Consider the following 19,366-nt stretch of genomic DNA (forward strand, 5'->3'; position numbering starts at 1 on the left):
GCGACCATTTACCTTCACCTTCCATGAACATTCCAGATAGGGGTACCACATCACCTTCAGTGCTAATGCTCATTGGTGTCGGGCACCGTGCTCACCCCAGCCGCAGGGAAACGAGGCCCACAACTAATGGCGACAGAGTTCACCTGGGCCATACGCCAGTCTCCTTCAATTCCTCGTGCATCGAACTGGTGGACCTCATTTTCATGTGGATACAGGAGCAGAGGTGAGATTTGTGCCAACGTTTGCCACTGAACAGAAAAAAATAAATAAATAAATAATCGACAGGATTATTCATTACATGCCGCTAACAGTGCTATTGCTACTTTTGGATCAAGAGAGGGCTCAGCATACAGCAAGTACATTGATTCGGGGGCTGTGAGCAGCAGAGGAAGGAGACCGAACTTTCACATTAAAAAAAGAGGAGATTACGAGGGGAGCTGATCGAGATGTGTTGGATGGGCATCAACAAAAAAATGTGGAAGAGTAGTTTTCGGCAGAATGGACAGTGACAGAACGAGGGGCCACAATCTAAAACTAGGGTTATTGAGATGGTAGGTATATACTAATGCAACATATCACTGTCTCCCACCCCTCCAACAAGGTCGGAGATGGGGAACGTCAAAATGAGCTCCGTCCATGGACTTTTGTGTACGCAATATTACAAAAATCGTTGAACATTTCGCTTTCATGTTACAGGAATCTATTCTTCATGACATTATAACACAGCTGTGATTGGCTGAATCATGTTGCCATGGCAACCATCTCAGTAACTTAGCTTGAGTAGACGATATTTCAAAAACTCAAGATTTAGCTTTCATAATACACATATCTATTCCTCATACCACAAAAAAGGTGGGGGACCTTGAGTACCACCTCCTTCTCAATAACCTCTTACACCCAAAGGCGTCCTTGACAGGTAAGCACCCCCCCCCCGCCCCCCCGGCAGGCTTGATGTCTTAGTTGAACAGAAATTTAAAACCATTAAAGCAGGATATGCATGATGGGTGACTGTTAACCATTGCAGAAAAGACAAATTCCCTCCATAAATCAACTTTGTACATCATTCTGCCCTGTATAAACAGAAGCCCAGGTAAACTTTGAAGCACCCTCTCGTATTTTACGCCGTTACCCCAAAACACCCACCATTCGTGCTCATCAGCATGCGCGACGGTCCAAAAAGGTCATGTGCTGACACAAGGACAGATGCACACACTTCTCTGCCAAACATTTACAATTTATTTCCTCTTTTTTTTTCCAAAAAAAAAAAAAACCAAAACACGTCAGACATTTACACGAGTGTGCAAAATTAGTTTCCAGCAACAGCGGCTTCTGCTGAGCATATCACAGTGGCTTCCTGTGACCCCCGTACCAAGCACCCCGGCCACTGCAGACACAGTATCCTGCCAGTCCAGTGTCCCTATATCTCAAAAAGTCCACAGTTAAGTTAGATTAGCATTCAGTACCAGCGGTTGTGGCCCACATCTGGTATACTCACTTCCCATAACATTCCCAACAGCAATAGCAGCAACAGAACGAGGAAGTTGGAGAAATACTGTTTGCAAACTCCCATTTCATGACCATCCTATATTCGGTCAACATCTTGGGGGGTGGGGGGGGGGGGAGGAGATCACCGTTTGGAATCCATGCTCCACATTTTCCTTCAGGTTCACCAAGTATTCACGACGTCTCGAGCACCCTCTTCCCCTCCCTTTACCCCAATGAATCCCAAAGGATCCGCAGAAAGCCGTTCATTCTGGAAGAAAAAGCTGCTCTTGGTAAAACAACGTACCTCCACATTCGACACTCAACCTGTCATCAGCATGAACATTTTCAGTGATTCAGACATTCCACTTTACAAATATTAGAAATAAAAATAAAAACAAGGCAGAACATATTCCATATACAAACATTTGTTTAACACGATAAAATCCAAAGAACCCAAAGGCACTGCAATAAAAAAAAAATAAAAAGAAAGCACTACCCTTTTCTTTACTCGTAGTTGCTGCAACAAGCATCACCTGTTGGGTTCATTTTACATCCAGAAAATGATGAAACTCCCAGACAGTGCATGTGGTCTTCAAAGGCACTGTAAAGCCACCACTAGACATGATTTTGTGCCACGAAACCAATCCTGACGACTTGTGCTCTCGAAATTCCAAGAAGATTGTTGCATACATCTCAAAAAACGTAAAACAGGTGTCCCTTAAAAAGGTACACCTTTGAATCTACCAACAAGCATCAGTACTGCTTTTACTTTGTGCGGGGCCGTACGAGGTTTCTTCGCGGACATGGACAGCACCATTGAGAACGACATGCTCGGCAAAGAAACGAGACGGATTTCCGTGCGGAAGAATGTGCCACGATGATCGGATAGTTCGAGAAAGATAAAAGGACGTTTTTACTAAAACTCTGGGGGTACTTTCCACCAATAAGCATCCTCTTCAAGGAATCAACAGACCAAAAAATAAAAATAAAAAAAAGCTTCAAACTTTTCTTTCTCGTGTTGGACTTCACATCTGACATCTGGGAAATGAGGAGCGAAAGAAAGAAGAAAAAAAAAATGCAACCGTAACAATTTGAAATACTTATCATTACAATAACAGCAATAAGAATACTTCTGTGCAATCTGCAAAATAAAATGCAAACAATCATTACTTTACCGAACAATTATCTACAAAGAATAAAAACTCAAACGCAATCAAGGCAGTACGACTGGGTGGTCGACGCGTTGTGCAGGATCAGGCTGCCGAGTTCATGGACAATTCGATTGTCAGGGACGAAGGTGGTTTTCACCGATGAACCTCGTCGACTCGAGATGTAACGAAGGTGGTGGGTGCATCGCCAATGGTTTCGAACAACCACACCCCTCAAACAGGTTTAGATGACAAGAGCACACATGGGAAACAAAATGTCAGTCAACCTTCCATCTTTCCCCTGCCTCAGCCTTGATGATAGAGTATATGGCTACCATTTAGGTGCTTGACACTTTTGATGGCTTTCCGGTCTCCAATCCATGTTGATAACAATCACCTTTTGGCAGCTACCAACCTCCCCAACTTTGTCAGCACTGGCCGACAATGCAAATCCCCACCAAGAGGGAGAGAAAGAATGGAAATAATTTTTCAACATTTGTCATGTGCTTACACAACGGGCTCATCGTTCAGACCAGCAATACTTTTTGGTGTATCATAACCAGGACCGAGAGGTACGGTGGGAAAGGAAACGTGACCCCGGGGGTTGGTCGCCTCTGCTTGCATGCGGCGGACCGCTCGCGGTGTGTCATAGCCCAATGCTGGTGGAGGGGCAGCAGGTCGTGGTGGTGCGTGCACAGGTTGACGAAGCGATGGCGACGGTGCCACCTGGAAGCCGATCGGAGTCGCATACTCGGGTCCAGGACTGACGACAGGTTCTGCGTAAAGGTGCTGGGCCGGATGCATAGCGGGAGCTGCATATGGAGCTAGCGAGGAGTCCGAGGAAGGTAGAGAAACCATATCCGCTTGAGGTTCTGTGTACTCATGTTGAGGTGTCTGCACATCTGTCACTGCTGGCCGGAATGTTGAACTCTTTCCCAGGGACCCAGAGCCCATGACCAGTGGCTCATATTCTGGAAAGTCATGGCAATACATCATGTCATTTCAGTGAGCACAAATGTATGATAATGATCCAAACAGACATCACAGATTGATATGCAGAGCAATGCTAATGATGAAATTGTCCCACCTGGTATGGTATTTCTCAAAGCTGCGCTCAAACCCGCTGCTCCCGGCAACCGCCCCCCCTCGCTGCTGTATCTCACATCTGAAGGCTCAATGCTGGGTGTGACATCATCAACCTTCAGACCACGACTCGCCCGATTCCTCAACCAAGCTGACAACCAGAGAGAGAATGGTTGGTCTATTGAGCTTCAACTCGAATCTCACACAGCAGGACAGAATATATAAAATTAATTTACTCAACATGCATTATTTGCAAGAGCAAAGAATCTAATATATTGTTGCGGTTGTGGAAATTCGCAAACCACCATTCAGGTCCCGTAGGTGAGATATCTCTGTCAGTACATGTGTAGTTAGCCCCAAACCCGTTGTTTAGAGGGAATAAATGTGATTCATTCGGGCTGTGACACATTGAGATAGCCGTTTTTCTGTTCTATCTTTATTTTGAACCAACCATCATCACACAACAACCACCAACCACAACGCCGCTTCACAACAACAACAACAACAACAACAACAACAACGCCAACAGCCACGATCTTTACCTTCACAACTCACTCCCGCAAACATCGCATCACCGCCATTCCAAACGGCACCATGGCCATAAACCACCACCATAAACCCTCCACCACCTTCACCTCTCTCCTTCTGCGGCCATTCCCGCACCACCTGTGAGCACCGAGCGTCGGGCTGTCCTGGGCTCGTACAAGATACGCGCCGAGCCGCGAGTGCAAAAGGCGGCCTTTCCGAGGAGAATTCGGATCAGGAATGCTACACGACCACTTCTGATCCGTCCAATCAGCAAGCGCGGGCGGCTTGGCCCCGCCTCCAGGCGCGTCTGTGTGGAATCGAGATATGCAAATTCTAGGATCAGGGGAGATTCACGCCCCTTTTTCTCCGTCCAATGGGCGAGCGTGGCTCCGCCCCCAAGCTCGTTCTGATCGGGAAATTTGCATATGGGTTCTCCTACCGGCCTATAAAACGCCGAGCAGAAAAGCAGAGGAGTGTGGCAGAAAAGCGAAGAGAGTTTTGGGGCAGAGAGAAAGAAGAGTTGTTGCGCAGGAGTTGTTGTTGCGAGGCAGTTGGCGCGGAGTGGAGTCGGGAGGCGAGGGCGTCCAGGTGGTTTGCTGCAGTCGGCTGAGGAGAATTGGGGGAAGAGTAAGAGGAGCTCGGGTCCGAGGCAAGGAAGACGGCGGTAGGCGACGAGGTCGCGGTGGAATCGCTCGTCACGGGACCCAAGCAAGCCAGATATACTTTTTCCCCAGAGCATCAACAATTTCCCCTTTCCCCCGCGCTGAGATACTGCGAAAAGGGGGCCCCGTTCCCACCCCACTCCAAGCGGTGCCAACGACACCTGCGAAGGAGCACGAAGTCGGGGCACCGCCGTGCTGCCACATTTGCGGCTCATCACGAAGACGCGGTTAGGACCCACCCGGTCTCGCGGACCTGACCGCTCCTTCAGGTCCCGCGCAAATATTGGCCCACAGGCCCCGTCTGCCCCCTTGTTTTTGAGGGTGGCCTTTTCTTTTGCTTTTGAGTAAATGTGTGTCGGCGCCGTCTGTGAAGTAAAACCGTTTAAGTGTTTCCGTGTGCTCGCGTAGTCGGTAGTATCTCTGCGTCATTGTTTCTTTTGTAGCATTTGATATATGTGCATTCTGTTTGGCTGTATATGTGTGCTCTCCGTGTGCCGCGGAATAAATGTGCATCATGTTGAACTGTTTTCCCGTTTCACTTCATCTATTCTTTAATTGAATCTCCATCTTGCTTCACGTAAAGGGTTGGTAGTGGGCTTAATACGCCCGATAATTAATCGGAACCGTCGAGGCCGACGATAACACCGCTCGGTTATCCCGATAGTACGGAACGGATTGCTTAAGCGGCCCGTGTCCGGAGTCGACCTGCGGCGAGGTGCGATCGCCCGGTCTACCCTCCGCGTGGGTACTTAGGTAGGTTGAGTTTGGCGAACAACCTTATCCCACGCGGGTGGCCGATTGGCACGATCGTGGTGAGGCCGAAAGGCCCACCAGTGACTTGCTCCCGGCGTTAGTCCGAGAGGGTCACGACAGAATTGTCCGTCCGGTGGGCGACGTGCCGCGATTCGAGTCACGTGGCCATTCGCACGCCGGCGGGCACGAATTCGCAACAATATAAAAGGAGCTCGGTCTCGACATGCTTGCGTTGGTCCATCAAAAATTGTCCTATATGGGATATCACCAATCAAGCAATAACGGTACCCCCTACACAACTGGCAGCGCAACATGCACTTACGCACGCAGCATAGATATATATATATATATATATATATATATATATATATATATATATATATATATATATATATATATATATATATATATATATATATATATATATATATATATATATATATATATATATATATATATATATATATGCAGCATATAACGTGATGCACAGATATTAGTGAGAGTTTGTTTCCTGGCATGGCCTGTGCCTAATACAAAAGAAAGAAGAGAGGAAGGAAAGAAAGGGGTAGGGGGAGTTTTTATTTTTTTTTATCTTCCTCTTTGGGTGTTGTATATGATTCAGAATTCAGCATCTAAAAAGGCTATGATGAATATCCCATTAACAAACTCCCCCTCCTCACTCCCTAAGTGTACAGCTCGGCCAGTATCTATACACCGTCTAATTTTTTTTTCTCTCTCTTTTCCCCCATTAACAGCAATCGCCTTTTTTATTATATTTTGAGCAACGATGCAAAAATTGGTCTTCTCATCAGGGAAGCGACGGGTCTTACGTTCCAGTATTCTCCAAAATAGAGCACAATTTAAGAGTTGTAGTTGAAAATGAGCTCATCGTGTGACAAAATGCCAAACACAATGGATATGAAAAGCACACTGGTGGTAAAGGAAGCAAACGAGCCAACTTGTTGAATTAAAAACTTTTGGACAGAATAAGAGTTTGCCAATGAGGTAGTTCAGTTTCACAGAGGCAAAAACAATAATTATAAAAAGGACACAGAAGGTGAGAACAAAGTTACGCTGGAAGGGCACTCGGTCGAGCGCATACTTCCGCCACGTAATGTCTGATCCACGACTGCATGTCGGGCCCAATAAATCACTATAACGTTTTTGGCCCAATCTCTCAATTGTGAAGAATCACTTTGGAAATTAAATAATTCTCATATCCAGATCCGGATTTGGATCTTCACCAAAATCTAATCAGTTCGGCCTTGTCACACACCCAACCTGTCCACAACTTTTTGAGATATCCTGCAAACAGACAAAGAAACAAGGACAGAGAGGGGTGAAAACATCACCGCCTTCACCTTCAGTGGCAGAGGTAATGATGTGCAACATAGCCAGAGTGCGTGCATGTGTCTTACATGGCTGCGGAGCACAGGGTAGTGTGTAGGCTTCCTTTGTCCTGAAAGGCACAAACAATAAAATAAAATAAAATAAATCTCCAACACAACACAACATGCATTCCCTTGATATAGTAACTTGGTTGAAGGCATAATAACAGGGATGTAGTTGTGTCGCTGATACATTACCTCCCTCCTACCCCTTCATTCTGATGGATTAGGGCAGGATACCAGCACACAATGGCATGCTCATTTCAAAAGGCACCAAGGGATTTGTTACATCCACCAGAAAGGACAGGTGACTTAACGTCCCATCCGAAAGACAGCGTACACATTGATGTAACATGCTGGTTGCACAATTTGTAGTCAGGTCAGGAATCGAACCTACATTACACAGTTCAAAAACAAATAATATGTGACCTTTGAGCTATCCCGTCAACCCCGTGGCAGGCATTGTACTGGTACAGGCATGGGGAACCTCCAGTCCACGGGGCGGTTACGGCCCGTGACATTCTTTGATCCGGCCAGGGTGGTGTATTTTCTTCAGTATTATTACGTTTACGGGGCAGGGTTCCTTAGTTAGAATTTTAGACCTTAGCACAGTTTGTGTTTACATAGGATGGAGCACTTTTGAACATGTACTATGGATAACTGACTAGCGTAGGCCCACGGGAGAGACGGGGCTTGTTCATTTTACACCAGAGGTTAAGAATGTCCTGTCAGGAGTCTCCCAACGAGAGGGAGTCGCTCCGCTCGTACCCCTTATCCAAGCTGCCGACCTGTGCCGGGTCTCCCCACCCCAACCGCCCTACCTCCCTCTCGCACACTGAGGGATGAAGAAGAAGCACTAGCCCTCTGACACCCCTTGGGTGAAGGTTGGGCCCTCTTGCATGGCCACTCCTGATTGGCAGTGAGCAAGGCTGGGCGTCATTGGACCACGCTGCCTGGTGGCCATGGTGCACATTGGTACAGGAGCTGCACCATCGATTGGCTGAGGCTGTCGCAATGCGTCAGTATGGCACACGTTTGGTTGGCGCTCAAAGGGCATATTGGGGACGAGTCAAAAAGGTGGTTGCTCTGCTCTCCAGAACTTTCTTGGATCATTCTTGTATCCAATGCAGTATTTGGTCTTCCATTTGATTATGTTCTGAGCATATCCTGATTCTGTGTGGAGTGTGCTTCCCTGTTGAAAACATATGGCAGCTTGTACCAGTTGCGTTTGAGCCTGGGGAGTAACTGCTGAAATCTATGTATCCGGGTTCTTCCCAACATCTTCGTTTGTGCTCCTTTCCCATTTCTTTCTCCTTATTCATTCTAATTCTAGCTTTTTCTCTCTCTCTCTTTATCTATCTGTCTCAGGAGAAGGGAATTCTTGCAGAAATTTTTCTGTAAGGCTCACTTGGCTGCGCCTGAATGGGTTTGAGGGTTGTGGAGTAGCCACTGAAACCTGAATCCTATCCAGGTTCCTCCTGATGACTCCATCTTTGCTTTCAAATTATTCGGGTTCCTGATGATGCCAATGCAGTATCTGGTCTTCCATTTGATTCTGAACATTCAACTCCCAGGAGTTTTCTGCCTTCAGCTTGGGGCTTTTGACCATCACCTTCCACACTCACCCGGTTCTGTGTGCATAGTCATTTCTTGTGTGGAGCCATAGACGTAGTTAGTTCATTGTATGTAAAGTCATGCATTTACGAATTGTGTATTTTATCTGAGATTCAGGTCAGGTCAGGTATGGAAGCATGCGCCAGAGCAGCGCGTCGCTGCGTCCACTTGCCTGACTGCTCTAGACGCTGGTGCTCAAGCAGATGGTGGTGAACCCTATCAAGAATTATCCGAGCAAAGACCTTGCCCGGCACTGAGAGCAGCTTCACCCCTCGGTAGTTGTTGCAATCTTGGCGATCACCCTTCCCTTTCCAGAGAGGGACAACAAGGCCCCTCTTCCAGTCAGTTGGGATGATGCCTGTGTTCCAGGCAGAGCACGGAACTGCATGCAACGACACGAGAGCAGCATTTCCACCAGCCTTGAGAAGTTCAGCATGGATGCCACAGATCCCTGGAGCTTTAGCACATTTCAACCGGTTCACTGCAGCCTGTGTTTCCACAAGCGAAGGTGGACCACAGTTGATTGGAGAGTCAGCAACAGGGACTTAAACACCCCTGACGTCCAACTCAACAGCTGGTGAATCAACCTGGTACAACCGCTCAAAGTAACCGGCCCAGCGGGCCTTCACTTCGGACTCCTCTGTCAAGAGCCTACCACTCTCTGCTCTAACTGCAGTACACTGAGGGATGGGCTTGGATGAACGCAATGCGCGAATTCCCCTGTAAGCAGGACGAGAATCCCTTGACCACAGGTCTTTTTTTCTTTCTTTCTTTCATCCTCGCCTTTTCACCTTTCCTCGCATCCGCTTGAGCAAGATAAAAGATCAAAACAGTTTGAGATATAAAGCCATAAAAATAAGTGAATGTTTTGTTTTACCATGGCCTATGGTGCAAGAGTGAGCGATAAACGAAAAGTTGAGTCGGAGTGCCGTGCTTTTCAAAAAAGCTGGGCAAGTGAGTACTTCTTTGTACTCGTGAAAGATGCTCCTGTTTGTCTGATGTTTTCGCTCTCATACGAGCCTCGACAGTCAGGTCAGTGTCAGGTCAGGGTCAGGTATGGGAGCATGCGCCAGAGCAGTGCGTCGCTGCGTCCACTTTCTGCTGGTACTCCAGGGGCCTCCGTCTGGCCATCCCCCAGGCAGATGCCTGGCCCATCTCCATCTCCTTGAGATGCCGATCAACCTGCTGCAACCACGAGGCACGTGGTCGGTCCATTGGCCTCCTCCACTCATGAGACTCCCTCATTGAGATAATCTGGAGAGCAGGATCAGCGTCAGGAAAACGAGCCACATGTCCATACAGCCGCAACTGACGCTCACGGACTATGCAGGTAACAAGTCTCATTTGAGTCTCTCTCAGCAACCGCTCGTTGGACACAAAGTCCAACCAGCGATAGCCAAGGATTCTCCGAAGAGACCTGGTACCAAAGGAATTAAGTCTCCGTCTCAGATCCTTGGTCAGAGTCCAAGTCTCGCATCCATAGAGCAAGACTGGAAACACCAAGGACCTGAAGACTCGGACTTTCGTCCTACCGCACAGGTACGGGCAGCACCACACCCCATTTTCCAGTGAATCCATGACTCCCCAGGCCCGACCCAGACGTCTATTGACCTCTGACTCACAGCCAGCAGAGACATGAATATCACTGCCAAGGTAAGTGAATCTCTCCATGACCTCAACATCCTCACCACAAACAGGCACAACAGGTGCATACAACAAAAGAAAAAAAAATAGGATCTCTCCAATCCATTTTCTCAACAACCCTATCAAAGAAGTTCAATCACTCAAACTCTTTGGTCTCACTCTCAGTTAGCCATGATCTCTCTTGGACAAACCATATTGCAAAGTTGGCCTCCAAAACCAGTCGCCGACTGGGCATCCTCTGTCGTGCAAAATCCTTCCTTGGCACACTTGAACTCCGATCTACCTACATGGTATTTATCCAAAGGTTGACGGAGTCCTGATGGCCCCCAATCCAAAACCATAATCCTTTCTACACCCATTGAAAAGTGATGTGTAGTCTTGCGATCTTGCTTTTCCAAGTGGACGATACCAGTCAGTTTAATGAAATGAACGCAAAGTCATAAGTTCAAGCTCACTTGGTAAAGCCATTTCAAGCTAAAAACTTTGTCTGTGGAAAGGTCAGTTAAAAAAAATGCACCACCTGTCACTTCCACACTCTGACCAACCATCGTGAGATGTTTGACAGGGTGTCTTGAGCAGAATATTGTCATCATTGAGCATTGCTCCTTCAAAGAGATTCGCTGACTTTAGCTTCACCATTCTTCACCGTCATTGACTCTGTTCCAGAAAACTTGCAAATTGAGCTTATTGATCTTCAAGAAAAACGATGAAATTCCCGCAAACCTTGGCCCAAGCGAGGAAGGTCGCTTCACTTTCCGAGAGCCACTTGCGTATCTGCGCAGTTTTTTCTCTCGACTGAAGTTCACGGTGTCGAAAGTACGATCTAAGTTAAGACAAATATCTAGAAAACAACTTACGATGAGCAACAAGGAGTATCCCACCCAACGAGACACTTTCATCAAAAGGAAGTAATCCTCAGAAGCCACATGAGGTATGTTATTACCTCTGCCACCTTAGGTAGATGGAGGTCATGTAGTCACCCATATGTCTTCCTGTTTATGAGAAAGATATCTCAAAAACTTATAGATTTGGATGAAACTTGGTGGGCAGGTTGGGTGTGCGACAAAGACTAATTGATTCGATTTTGGTGAAGATCGGGATGCGAGAATTTTTTATTTTATTTTATTTTATTTTTTTTTTACACGATTCTTCATCATCGAGAGATCGGGCCAAAAATGATACATAGCATGACATCGCAAAATGTTGTGGACGAGTGATGACAAAACTAGGTGGACGATTTGGTTAGGTGACAAGAACAAGCCGATTCGATTGTGGTTTAGGTCAGGATGAAGATCCGGCCCATCAGTGGGATACAAAAATGCAAACGATTCAACCTGGTGGAAGTATGTGCACTACCGAGTGCCGTTGTAGTTTAAAAATTGCAATTAATATTCAGAGCGTATCATTAAAATGGATATGATTTCCTCTGCTACGTTTGTTTTGCGAGTATCAAAAAAAAAAATCAGGATGTTTAGTTGCATTATCATCATTTTTTTTTTGTATGTGCAATAACAACAGTCACAATGATCAGTTTACAATATTTATCTGCACATGCAGTTTAAATTACCGTCACATCACAAAGCATATATCCGGCCAGTAGCAAGTTTAGCAATAGCTGTTACGGCCCTCCAACGAGGAAATGCTCCCCACCTCTGTACTGGTGTATTGATATGGAGAGCTGACACATCATTGATGAGCAACATGGCTTTTTCAAGTTATTTTCACAAGACTCACCTGGAACGGTCACCACGCCGACAAGCACAGAGACACAAAATGATGAGCAAGATGCAGAGCAGAAGGGATGCAGGTACCACAACAGCCACCAACTCTACACCTAAGCATGAGAACAAAGGCAAAGTGGAAGGTTACGGTGACGAGGCTATGGTACAAGTTGCAGAAATGTTTTTTTTTAATCGACATACCCTGTGCTCCTCATTATGAGGCAGGTGAGAGCCTCTGGTGACAATAAGTTAAACTTGCGTACAGCAGTGACCTCATGAAGCAAACACTGTATCGGTATCCCAAGGATTGTGGACTGAAGACAACAGCAGGAATACTTGAATTCTTAGTTTCTGAAACCCGAGCTTATCTGAGGAGAAACGACAAGGGCACTCGGAAGAGCGCATACCTCCGCCACGCAATGCCTGATCCACGAGAGCATATTGTGCCCAATACATTTTTGAAATTTCAAGCTATATATATCGTTTTTGGCCCAATATTTCAATGGTGAAGAATCGCTTTAAGAATTAAATAATTCTCGTATCCAGATCTGGAATCGGATCTTCACCAAAATTGAAGCAATTTTTCCTCGTCACACACCCAACATGTCCACCAAGTTTCATCCAAATCCGTCCACAACTTTTTGAGATATCGTGCTACATATCGTTTTTGGCCCGATCTCTCAATGGTGAAGAATTGCTTTAAAAATTCTCGTCGTCGGATCCGGATCTGTATCTTCACCAAAATCTAATCAGTTCGTCCTCGTCACACACCCAATCTGTCCACAAAATTTCATCCAGATCCGTCCATAACTTTTTGAGATATCCTGCGCACAAACAAACAAAACATACAAAAAGACAGAAAGGGGTGAAAACATAACCTCCTTCACCTTCGGTGGTGGAGGTAACATCAACATTGGCTTGTTCGCACTTTGAAGTTGACTCCTAAATGCCACATCACATCACGAGAAACCTGTGATAGATGCTAAAATTTGGGCTTAGTCAAGGAAGCCATATCCACATCCTTTAACCAAATACAAACATTGTTATGTGTGGTGGAATCAGTGGGGGTTGGGGGGTTGAGGGTGGGGCTGTGTTAAAATTTTAAGCTGGCACCTTCATTGGCATGGCCTGGTATTGTGTTGTTCTTCATAACAAACACAGTTGGAGTGGTGGCTGTATGTGTTGTGTCCTCCACTGGCTGTTCAGGTTCATGGGGTAAAGGTCGCATGGCACGAGCTGGTGGAGAGATAGACAGAAATGGAAGAGGCATGAGGGTTAACACCTTCACATTCTAAACGTGATCACAAATCAAATATATATATATATATATATATATATATATATATATATATATATATATATATATATATATATATATATATATATATATATATATATATATATATATATATATATATATATATATATATATATATATATATATATATAGTAATCACACAATACCTCTGGACCTGTCCAGAAGGAACATGTACATATTGCTTGGGCAAAAACCCAAATCCTCCACGATGAATAGATTTCCATCAATTTCCATTACTCCCGTGCATCCTTGAAGATTACTTTTTCTTCTCCATCACTCCCCTCTCTCGTTGGCAAAATATTTTAAAGGACTAGTGGGCCTGTTGGTCCAACGGACCAAATTTTCATTGGTCTTCACGACCTTGCAGCATTCCCGCCCGCTGTACTGCTTGAGCATCAACTTGCCTTTCACCAAGCACAAGTGTGCTTGGGCCAGGACAGTGATTATACGTTTGTAATTATTATTACCAAGTGACACAACTATTATTATTGTTGTCTATACCAACTCGGAGGGCACTCAGTGGAGCGCACGTCTCCGCCACACAATGCCTGATCCAATAGAACATATCAGGCCCAATAAATATATCGTTTTTAGCCCCATCTCTCAATGGTGAAGAATCACTTTAAAGAATGAATAAATCTCGTATCTGGATCCAGAGTCAGATCTTCACCAACATTGAATCAATTCGTCCATAACACACCCAACCTGCCCACCAAATCTCATCCGAATCCATCCACAGAGATATCCTGCACACAAAGACAGACAGACAGACAGACAGACAGACAGCAGTGAAAACATAACCTCTTTCCACCTTTGGTGGCGGAGGTAATGAATGTCCGTGTGTCAGTGTGTGGCCTCCACAACAACAAAACTATAAACCCTCACAGCCTGAAACATTTTTTAAGGTAATCAACAGCCTTATTTAATTATATCCTTTATTAAGTGCCATCCTCGGCCACCTCACTCTCTGGGGTCTTAAGGTAACATCGCGAGCGTCTGAAGCCACCATGTTTTTTTGGCCTGCTCAACCATGCCTCGACTTGGAACAGGCCACAACAACTTCTTAACGATTGTGGATTTTTTTTTCCACTTTCCTCACCAATATGATTGAATGGCTGTTCATCATAGCTACGAATCGCTGGGAACAAGGTAATGCTTATAAACGACCGGAGACGTCAGCGTTCGTCGCTTTATTTCATTTCCACACATGCAATAATGCCGAGAATCTCTTAAACCAAGCAGAATTACCTAATTTAAGCTCCAGAATCGAACTTAGAAGCAGTTCCGACTGCTAAAAATAAGTGTTCACTTGCCCAATTTGGACATATTTGACATTTCCGGTGTCTCCGGGAAGTGTACGTTTAATAAGACTGTTCGGTGATTGCTAATCGTGTGCCAAGCGAGGCTTTATCAACTGTTTTGTTGGAGTTCTTATGCCACTTGGCGAGCGCTCTACAATATTCACAGTCACTGAATATTGTACGTCGATCGACTTGAACAAAGATCAGGGGTCACTCGCATGCGTTGTTAGCCACGTGTTGTTCTGTGGTGCGACAGGTGGTGGCTGGCTCACTGAAAATGTAAAATTTTATTTCCCAAGTCGTTTCCCCTTTTTGTACGATCTTCCATTATACGACCCATCACTTTGGCATAGATAAATACAAATAAAAGAAATTAAACGTTTCGTTTTTTAAAGTTTCTTTAACCATTTTGCATGGTGAAGCCTCTTGGCACACATTCCTTAACTTTCAATGACAATACCGTGGTTCGATACCGAAGGTAGGAAGGCAAAATAAATTATTTGATTACAATGAGTAAAAAATGTTTTCAGTTATGAAATAATGAATCACCATATCACGGCAAGAAAGCCGAGAAGTACGCATGCTTGCTCTGTGTAGCCTGGATTCAAATCCCGACCCAACTATAAACTGTCATCCCGAGGGTTCATCAAGGCGTTGTCTTTCAGATGGATGATAAACTCGGCGTCACATCTGTCAGAATACCCCACCCCTCCCTCACTCCTCTCCCTCTTAACCCTCTGCCACTCTCACCCTCTTCTCTTTCCGACACCTCTCCCTGCTCCCCCACCCCTTCCTCTGCTCCCCATCCTTCCCCTCTGTTGAGGGGATAATCATGTCCAAATCAGATTCAGAGTGTGTCAACTGGTGGGGTGCAAAGGTCACTGCATTTATGAGCATGCATGCAGGCAGGCAGGCAGGCAGGCAGACCTTTTCCAGGAAGATAGCATGGGTTTTAAATGCTCCCGCCCCAGGTGTGTGTGTGTGTGTGTGTGTGTGTGTGTGTGTGTGTGTGTGTGTGTGTGTGTGTGTGTGTGTGTGTGTGTGTGTGTGTGTGTGTCGTTGATTGTTGTCCACACATGCAGGTTTCAGAATGTGGAATGGAGTCCTCCCAGTGCGGGTTCAAAGTATCCACCTTCATTTCGGTAAGAGGTCATGATTCATGGACCAAGCTGTGAAGTTTTCGGTTGTCAAAGTTTTGTGCCGAGGGCTCTCTTCAGGATCGTCACAGATCCCCAGACAGCTTCCAATTGTAGTTCGTTTGTAGTAATATTACCAGGGATGGTTTTTAATATCTCTCAGGTTCTTAGTCATCATTCCCGTAGTTCCAACAAATCACTGGTACAACTTTGGCATTCCTCAGCTTTATGATTTTTTTCACTTCATTCTTGAGGTCTATGTGTTTGATCATTTTCTTGATTTTGACATCGTTTAATCCAACATCGCTGGTACCAACACCTCAATTAGCAAACAATTCTCTTTTTTGTACCTTAAGGTGGGTGTTCACGGGACACGCGAACGGTTCGCGAAGGATGCGAATGTCGAAAAAAAATGGCAAAGTCCAACATTCGTATTTTAAGCTCCAAAAGTTCGCCAAACATGTGCGAGGGTTTGGAAGCGTCGTTTTTTGTTCGGCGGGAATTTCAAAAAAGTTTGAAATTCCCGCCAAACAAAAAACGACTCCTGCGAACAATTGACGACGCTTCCGAACCCCCGCGCATGTTTGAGGGCAACTTTTGGAGCCTAAAATACGAATGTTGGACTTTGCCATTTTTTCGACATTCGCATCCTTCGCAAACCATTCGCGTGTCCCGTGAACACCCACCTTAAGTATGATATCTGGTCACAATGCTTTATTTTCGATGTTCAGGCTCAATCGGATCATTAGATTGTACATGAGCGGTACTTCCATGTCTTCAGTGATTGCTTTTGTTTCATGTTCCCACGAATTCTCTGCAACTGGGATGTCAAAGTTTTTGCAGATTTGCCAGCGGATTACTTTACAAACTCTGTTGTGTCATTTTGTGGGCAGCTGTTCTGACATGAGGGGTTTTTTTGTGTGTTCAGTCATTAAGCATAACATATTGTTCTCTTTGCAAACGCCACCTCCACACCTGACATATTCCTCATATTTTTTTTCCTTCCTGTCTGTGTCTCTCTCACACTCTCACACAGCGACATTTGGTGAGGTGTCACTCCCGTCCCCCCCCCTTCCTCTCATCCTCTCCACTCCAGACCCCTCTGTCCATACTCTCAGCTCCCCTTTCCCTTCATCCTCTTTCTTTTTCTCTTTCCCCCCTCCCTTCTAAATATCCTCTCCAACAAAACGGTTGATAAGAAACAGCCCACTTAGCACGCGATTAGCAATCACTTGAACCGTCATATTAAACATCCATCTCCCGAAGATGCCCGAAATGTCAAATGTATCTGAATTGGACAAATGAACTTATTTAGGAGTCAGAACTGCTTGCAAGTTCGATTCTGCAAGTTAAATTTTGTTCAAGTGATTCACGCAGTGATCGCATGTGCAGAAATTAAATAAAGCAACGAACACTGATGTCTCCAGGCATTGCATTGTACCCAGCGATTCGTCGCTATGACGAGTAGACATTCGATGATACGAGTGAGGAAAGTGTAAAAAACAATTTTTTATTTAATTATTGTTTACAAATCATTGCCTGTTCCAAGTCGACGCATGGTTGAGCAGGCCAAAAAAAACATGGCGGCTTCAGAACCCAGTGAGGTTACCAAGGATACGCCTTAAACCCCCATAGAGAGCGGTGACCAAAGATGCGCCTGATAAAGGATATAATTAAATAAGGCCGTTAATTATGTTCAAAAGGAGTGTTTTAATTAACCCAAGCACCCTTTTTAATCAACCCAAGTAATCCACTCTTGCACTTCCTTGGAGTTCTCTTCGTATGCATGGAAAGTTTCAGGCTGCTAGGTTTCATGGTTTTGGAGTTACGGAGGACACACACCGACACTTATTAGTATAGATTAGAATGTCATGTCATGGAAGGACCTATTATGCTGCTTTATACACCTTAACATGGCGTGTGTTTAAAACGTGAGTATTTTTCAGAGCTATTTGTAGTTAATTGGCCAAATTAACTCAGGAGGTCATGACGATCATTTTGGTGCATCACACTCCACATAAGAAAGCTCCAGTAGAACTCCACAAAAAAAAAAAACACGCACACGCACGCACACACACAGACACCTCATCCATTTATAGTAGAAAAGGAAAAGAAGCCTGAAAAGAAGCCTGGCAAAACAGCTTAGGTGCAGCAGTCGCCACGAAAGCATTTCCTTCCATTGAGAAATCTATAACCACAAACACGATGATATTCTCCAAAGCATTCCTGTGCTCCCACCAACGTACGGCTCGCCGTTATCTCGCAGCCCAACAGCTCCAGCCGTAGGGCGATTTTCTGATGCCACCCCATAGGAAGCACACGAACAAATCTCGCCTCCACAGGTGGAATCAAGTTATTCCGCACGAGACCCTCACCATCGGCATTTCCTTGAAACAACTGCGAGAGGCAAAGCCGGAATAAAATAAAAAATAAACAAACAAAAAGAAACATTATCAAGTTGGAAAATTTAATTGGAGGACATTATGTTGTGCTGTCGGGTTAAATAAAGTTTCCAAAATTTGCTCCACAAACACCGTTGTCAGTGTTCTAAACTTTGCCAGAAACTTTGGCTTTATCAGTGAAAGTCTACCTTGGGTGTTCTCAAGATGTTGTTCTTGTAGAAATCCCATGAAATCCTATCGATGCTCCACTGTAGTTGATACAAGGAAACAAAGTAAGTTGGGTGTGGAGGACCCCCAGAGCCAGCTGTGATTATGCCTGCACCACAAAACACGAGACGAACAGTTTGGAGGTGTTCAAGAGACACTCAATGGAAAATAAATATTTTTAATCATTGGGTTAGGCAAGGGAGATCATGCTGATAATTTATGAAAGCCACCAGGTTGATGCCCAAATTGAGATATGCCACAAAAGTCACTCCTGGTGCAGTCAAATTGGATTGTTAAGTAGTGTTCAGGAGCGGTGCCACGAGATGGCACTAAATTATGTAGCACTGCTGCCTCAGATGAACATTTTTCAGCCAGGTCTTAAAGATGAAGCAACCAGGTTAAATTTTTTACATCTCCACCGCAAACCTCCAGGTGTTTTTATTTCGTTTTGTTTTATTAAAAACCACAGGTCTACCTGTAACCTTTCGCCGCTTCCCAAGGTCCACCTGGAGCCATTGGCTGAGGTCAGCATGACGAGCTACCCACGCAGAGCTAGATCGGTTCAGTCGAGCAAAGGCCGCAGGCCAGGCATGCCCTCCACCGTCTTTGGCATTTTCAGTTAGCTGTGAAGATGCCGAGAGCTGGGAGTCACGAACCGCACCAGACGCGAGCCCGAGCTTTCCATAGCAGCCTGACACACGAGGCACAGAATCGACTCGCTCAATCACTCACGACTACCTTGTCACACAAATTCCTTACAAAATCGATAACTTCAACCTTCTGAAACTTAACTGCAATCAAAGTTAAATTTATTTTAGCAGAGCTGAGTTTACCTGAAGTTTTGAATGTGAACAGGCTGGTGGAATCTTTTCCTCTGGAACAAAACAAGGTGTACACACATTATGCAAGCCTTGCCTTACGGTAATGAGAAAAAAAAATCAAAACCAACAAGTACTCCTGCAACAACGAGCTTAAA

General features: G+C 45.2%; 1 protein-coding gene across 3 annotated transcripts in view; it reads right to left on the bottom strand.

The window, feature by feature from the left end:
- Positions 1–1,213: 1,213 nt before the first annotated feature.
- The window catches only part of LOC147010544 (discoidin, CUB and LCCL domain-containing protein 2-like), a 34,972-nt gene continuing 16,819 nt past the window's right edge, over positions 1,214–19,366 (bottom strand). For all 3 annotated transcript variants that reach the window (XM_085859804.1, XM_085859805.1, XM_085859806.1), the window contains 9 exons: positions 19,224–19,264; positions 18,866–19,081; positions 18,372–18,499; positions 18,028–18,178; positions 13,140–13,262; positions 12,040–12,139; positions 7,078–7,118; positions 3,721–3,867; positions 1,214–3,604 (listed from right to left, as the gene is read on the bottom strand). In XM_085859804.1, the coding sequence (XP_085715930.1) occupies positions 3,141–3,604; positions 3,721–3,867; positions 7,078–7,118; positions 12,040–12,139; positions 13,140–13,262; positions 18,028–18,178; positions 18,372–18,499; positions 18,866–19,081; positions 19,224–19,264 (1,411 nt within the window). In that variant the 3' untranslated portion in view covers positions 1,214–3,140. The remainder of the gene's footprint in view (positions 3,605–3,720; positions 3,868–7,077; positions 7,119–12,039; positions 12,140–13,139; positions 13,263–18,027; positions 18,179–18,371; positions 18,500–18,865; positions 19,082–19,223; positions 19,265–19,366) is intronic.

This window comes from Eptatretus burgeri, chromosome 16 (genome assembly GCF_056783735.1).
Source record: "Eptatretus burgeri isolate ZD-2024b chromosome 16, Ebu_testis_v1, whole genome shotgun sequence".
NCBI lineage: Eukaryota > Metazoa > Chordata > Myxini > Myxiniformes > Myxinidae > Eptatretus > Eptatretus burgeri.